At 37.2% G+C, this 6,029-nt stretch overlaps 2 protein-coding genes across 2 annotated transcripts in view; one reads left to right on the forward strand and one right to left on the reverse strand.

Moving 5' to 3' along the window:
• LOC102846451 (chromosome unknown open reading frame, human C17orf78) overlaps positions 1-1,409 on the reverse strand; it is a 13,322-nt gene extending 11,913 nt beyond the window's left edge. Inside the window, exon 1 of the mRNA XM_006881663.1 lies at positions 1,352-1,409. Coding sequence (XP_006881725.1) covers positions 1,352-1,409 — 58 coding nt within the window. The remainder of the gene's footprint in view (positions 1-1,351) is intronic.
• A 2,560-nt stretch (positions 1,410-3,969) lies between these two features.
• Positions 3,970-5,733, forward strand: LOC102846853 (small ubiquitin-related modifier 1-like). Its single transcript, XM_006881664.1, has 2 exons — positions 3,970-3,991; positions 5,408-5,733. The coding sequence occupies exons 1-2, from the start codon at positions 3,970-3,972 to the stop codon at positions 5,731-5,733; spliced, it is 348 nt and encodes a 115-aa protein (XP_006881726.1).
• The last annotated feature ends 296 nt before the right edge of the window (positions 5,734-6,029 follow it).

The following is a 6,029-nucleotide window of genomic DNA, read 5'->3' on the forward strand; positions in this document are numbered from 1 at the left end:
AAAAGCAAAAGAAAAACTCCTTCATTGGTAGTGTGGTTTTTAAAAATACTCTTTAGAATTCTGGTCATTGAAGGGGGGGAAATACAAAATAATGAAATTCCATAAAACTTTCAGTTTAATTAGAAAGACAAAACTTACCCCTAGAAAGGACTTTAAAACACAGAGCCAAACACATATCCTTAGGAATTAACCTAACATAAAGAAGTTTAATACAACCTATTACCCTTAGGAGAAAGGAAGAATGAATAGAATTAAGTGGTTAATAATATACTAAGCAATCCATTCTCCTAGACACTGAATTTTTTTAGCCTCTGTCTACATTTTTAAAATATGTATTTAAAAATGCATATATAATTTAATAATAATGTATAATGTCATTAAGTGTGAGATACTGAAGTATCTCTGTCAGTTTCCACTAGACCATGTTGCTGTTGTTATGTACCATCAAGTCAGGACTGATTCATAGCTGCCCTTACAGCAGATTTTCATAGTCAGTAAATCATATGGGAGAAAATTATCCATTGTTTCCCTTAGAGCAGCTGGTGGATTTGAACTGAGTGTCTTTGGGTTGACAGCACAGCTCCTTACCATGAGGCCACCCAAGCTCCCTCAGAAGCATGCTGTTATTCCTGTTGTTGTTGGTATGTTCCATCAAGTCAAATACCCTGTGAACAACAAATCTGAACCTTGTGTTATCCTGTGCCATCCTTATCATCTCTGACATACGTGAGCCCTGTTATTTATGCCTTTTGGCACATAATAAATTTGCTGCTGCTGCACAATTAAACCATTTTGCTTAATGTGATTAGTTAATTTTAGAGATGATGTGTTTTAGGACACTCTGAAAAATAATGTTTTAAGTAGTTTGTCAACAAGGAACAAATAATGCTATTCCATTCCCATCCCATTCTTTCCTTCAGCTCTCTGTACCCGAGTACATCTCCATCTGAAAATTTTAATATATGGATCACCTTAAAAAGCAGAGAACATCTCTTGAGGGGTTATGCATTTGAGGGATTTAGTTGATGGCAGTATGAAACTGGGACAGCAACTTTCAGTCATCTAACAAAGTCATTTAACAGTGAAAGGACTTTTAATGCTAACATGAGAAAGAAAGCTGTATGATGTTCCTGAAGTCATGACAATGTCTCATCATGAAACAGGTAGCTATTGCTCTAGGTTGAAGAAATTATAATCCTTCTTAGAAGTGAAAGGGTACATGAGGTGACATGTAGAAAGCTTTGCCTCCTAAATATTGACTATGTATTTGGCTTGCAGAAGAGAGCCTAGACACTGTCTTTCTACACTTTGCTTTGGATTTTCCAGGATGTGAAGCTACAAAGGTACTTACCTTTCTTGTTGGCATCATAGGATGCAATGATTAGACTGAAGAATAAGATGGTATCCATGTTAGCTTGAGCACATACTCCTTGAAGAAGCAGTAAACTGCTAATCTCTTACAGCCTCTTATAGTCCTGGAGCCAGGTTTGACTGTGGTTCCACCCTGATTATTTTACCCATTTCCTGAAGGAGCAGGAATAGAGCTGATTGGAGAGAGGACCAATTCTGCTTATTAATGATTGACTCAAAGCTCTTCCCCTGACTTGGTTGCTGGTGCCAGCAGAGAGAATTGTAATTATCTAGAGGTTTCCCTGGCAGAAAGGGCATTAACACCTAGTGATAGCTTCACATATACTTGCTGAGAGACACGTAGACATTCATATGCATGCTCATTAACACAGATATATAGATTTATATAACAATTTGAAGATATGTGGGAACTTCAGTTAAAGAATGTGAGCTATTTGTTTTATCTCTGTGTGTGTTGGTAATATAAATCCTTATAAAGAATGTGAGCTATAGCATAAAACAGGGAAGTAGGACAGAATGTATCAGTGAGTCACACTGAAAAGCACTAAATTAAATATCTATAGAATTTGGTTCTAATACCAATCCTGTTAACACTTCACCTTAGGAAAAGAAATTTACCTCTCTGATTTCAGTTTCCTCCCTGTAAGTTAAAAGTTGCAAAAAAAACCTACAACCAAGAGAGAATAAAATAGATGAATGGGACCTTCTAATAATAAAATCCTTATGCACATCAAAAATCTCCAACAGGGTAAGAAGGAGACCCGCAGACTGGGGAAAAATATTTAGCAATCACATATCTGATAGGAGACTTATATCTAAAATTTAGGGAGTACTCCAATACCTCAACAAGAAAAAGGTAAACAACCCAGTCATAAAATGGGCAAGGGATAAGAATAGACACTTCATGCAACAATGAATGAATGGAATTCCAAAATCTCTGTAGATGTTCATTGAAATGAAAAATAAATAAATTAAAATATTAAAAAAAAGACTAGACACTTCACCAAGGAAGACATTCAGATGGCAAACACACACATGAAGAAATGTTCAAAATCCCTAGCTATCAGAGAGATGCAAATCAAAACAACTATGAGATACTATCTCACCCCAGTAACAATAGCAAAGTTCAGCAGGGCAGCAAACAACAAATGCTGGTGAGGTTGTGGAGAGATTGGACTTCTTATTCATTGCTAGTGGGAATGTAAAATTGTATAGCCATTGTTGAAAGTGGTCTGGTACTTTCTCAAAAAGTTAAAAATACCTTTTGACCCAGCAATTCCATTACTGGGAATATACCCTTAAAAAACCATAGCCATGACTGAAACAGTTGTATGCACTCATTCACAATAGCAAAGAGATGGAAGCAATCAAGTGCGCATTAACAAACAAATGATAGGGAAAACTATGGTACATTCACACAATGGAGTATTACAAAACACTGAAAAACAGTGAGCTCATAAAACATTACACAACATGGGGGAGCCTTGAAGACATTATGCTGAGTGAAATAGTCACAAAAAGACAAACTCACTGCATAACACTGCTGCTATTGAAAAGGACACACATTGGGGGATTAAGGAGAGAATAGGAAAAGAGTGGATACATAATGAACACTGCATTAGAATAGATGAGGGGAAGAACTGAAAGGAATGTATGATTAGGCATTATATGCATGACAGCAATCTGAAAAAGGAGTGTATTACTGAAAAAGGTGGGCTGGGGTGGGGAAGGAAATGTGCAACAATGAAAAGAACACAATGTTTTTAAAATTTGCAAACAAGTAATCTCTAGAATTTATTTGCTGCTGTACACATGAACTCACTTCAGCACAGGTATACTGTTTTAGTTTTGCACATTTCACACTCTACTGAATAAAGAAGGGAGCTCTGGCAGGTTAGTGGTAAGGAATTGCACTGCTAGTGTGAAGGTGTGCACTCTAATCCACCAGCTGCTCTGCCTGAGAAGGATGGGTAGACTCCTCTTGTGTGATTTACTGCCCCTGAAAACTGGCTGGTTCTGACTCAGTGGTGTAAACAACAATAACAACATTGAATAAAGAAATGAACATGACTGCAGAGTTAGGAATAGTGGGTCTGTCAGCAATTTGGGGAAGTTTTCCTAGGTAGATAACTGTTATTGAAGATATTTTTGATACATTTATCTTGTTATAAATATACATTATATTATACATATGGAGTCATGTTCTATAGACTCTATGATGGCATAGGTTGTGTTGTTTCTGTTATGTGCTGTCATGGCAGACCCTCCCATAATCTTTTTCAGAGGCTGTCAATCGCACAGAGTGAGATGACCCGTCTTTCTACCTTGGAATGACTGCTGGATTCAGACTACCCGCCTTTTGGTTAGCAGCACAACTCCTTACCCACTAATCCACTGAAGCTCCCTGATGGTATAGCAAGGTGGATTTTAAAGCAGATATTAAAACCTACTCAAATGTAATCTTTCTGCCTTATTGATATAAGAGGATTTAATTCAATGAACATTCCATGAGGGAGTTCATGAAGTATAAGGCAAATCATAATTAGAAATACTGTCCTTGTTTTCTGACATTTTAATATAGATTGAAATCTGACTAACATGAGCATCAGAGGACATCTTGGTAAGTATTGGAAAAAAAAAGATATGTCATTAAAGGGGGTTGCATGTTCCCTGAAATGTAGAAGAAGAGAGAAAGTGCTAGAAATCTAGCCCCAGTGTCATTTATTCATTCACTCAACAAGTGTTTATTGAGCATGTACTGTGTGACAGGCACTGTTCTGAGATAAACAACAACAACCACCACAAAAACAACACACAAAACAAAACCAAAAAACACCAGAATGGCGGTTACGGGAGCCAAGAGATGAAAATATTTCAAATATGGGTGATTGGTCAAATGCTAGTAGATGGTTATAATAATAATAGAATTCACTGACTTTTGACTCTTTTATTATGACAATGGAGAAGAGGAAATACCAGTAGGATAAAATGAGTTAGAGAAGGAGTTTTTAAAAACAAAATTCTGGAAAAGGAACAACAACAAAAAAAAAAGTGAGGGCACTGACTGATAGGGATATAACATGTCTCAAGACTTTATTGACTTAAAGCAGCTCTGTCTTACTCCTTTTCTCTCCTACAATTGCCTGTGGCTGATTCTGTCAGAACAGAATAACACAGTTATTAGGGCACAACACAGGACCTCCATTAGCTTTTGTGTATTTCATGAGTTTTGAATACTATTACCTTAACGTGATTTTATGCTCCCCTGTGAGCTCAGATACAGTTCTTTTGTCAGATTAATTGAAATTTTCTGTAGATTAGTTCCTAGATGCCACATGACCATGCTGCCACCTTGGTGCTGGGCAACAGCAGAGGACTTGTTGTTCTCATTCTATGTCACAAGGTGGCAGAAGAGCTCACTATACACAAAAGAGACTTGCGTTTGTACAAAGTGAAAAGAAGAGATCTCCTTTAACGATGCTTAGAACCTTCCCTTTGTGACTCAGAGGCCCAAAAGTTACCCTGCATGTGGAACAGATCATACTGGGGGATACAGGAAATAAAAAGACCCAGATGAAACTAGGATTAAAAGGATAAATCGTCCCAGGTGTGCAGGAGGAGCACTTGACAGGAAACCAGGAGGCCTACCTGCGTTTTAGATTAGGCCTGTAATTGACTCACTTGGAGCTAGTCACTTCACTTTCCTGGGACTCTGTTTCAGTTTATTTAATGAGGAAGGCTGACTTCAAAGTCCTCTTCCAACTCTAAATTGATCTTCTTAAAGAGTTGCCATACTCTGCTACCCACCTTTTTGAGAGTGTATGATTTTCATTTGTTTTGACCTATGTTTTAATTTTTTTTAGATTGTAGATTACATTATCCATACACAGGGTATGTAGAACATAAGTATACTTTAAATGGCGGTGGTAATAATAATGTGAATACTGAGTAAACATTACCCATATTAAGAAATTGGATAGACGAATTTGTAAACTCCAGAGTGAGATCCTGCCTGCCTGAGGTTCCTGCTTTGTAGAAGCCCTCGGGGTGAAGCCACCATCATTGTCTGACCAAGAGGCAAAACCTTCAGCTGAGGACTTGGGGATCAAGAAAGAAGGAGACTACATCAGACTCAAAGTCACTGGACAGGGTAGCAGTGAGATTCACTTCAAGGTGAAAATGAAAACACATCTCAAGAAACTCAAAGAATCATACTGTCAGAGACAGGGGGTTCCAGTGAACAGGGGGTTTCTCTTTGAAGGTCAGAAAATTGCTGATAATCACACTCCAAAAGAACTGGGAAGGGAGGAAGAAGATGTGATTGAAGTTTATCAGGAACAAACGGATCATTCAACAGTTTAGATAACCTTTTAATTTTTTTTCTTTTCCCTTAATCCTTTTTTATTTTTTTTTTCATTGTTGCACAAAAAATTTATTCTTTTTAAAATTCACTGTTTCATGTTTTCTTCCCCTAAACCCCTTCCCAGAGCCCTCCTGCAATGCACTCCTTGTTCCAGATTTTTGTCATATGTATAATGCCTAAACAGATATTTCTTTCAGACTCATCGATTTTTCCCCTCATCGATTCTATTCTATTCTATTCTATTCTATTCTATTCTATTCTATTCTATTCTATTCTATTCTATTCTATTCTATTC

This window comes from Elephantulus edwardii, unplaced genomic scaffold (genome assembly GCF_000299155.1).
Source record: "Elephantulus edwardii isolate Elephantulus edwardi_28Jun2011 unplaced genomic scaffold, EleEdw1.0 scaffold00015, whole genome shotgun sequence".
NCBI classification, from domain to species: domain Eukaryota; kingdom Metazoa; phylum Chordata; class Mammalia; order Macroscelidea; family Macroscelididae; genus Elephantulus; species Elephantulus edwardii.

What these genes read in the sequence shown, in the direction of transcription:
- LOC102846853 (XM_006881664.1), top strand. Translation starts at nt 3,970, where the DNA reads ATGAGCATCAGAGGACATCTTG. An exon ending in GAGCATCAGAGGACATCTTG is followed by an intron (nt 3,992 to 5,407) that starts GTAAGTATTGGA and finishes CCTGCTTTGTAG; the next exon opens with AAGCCCTCGGGGTGAAGCCA.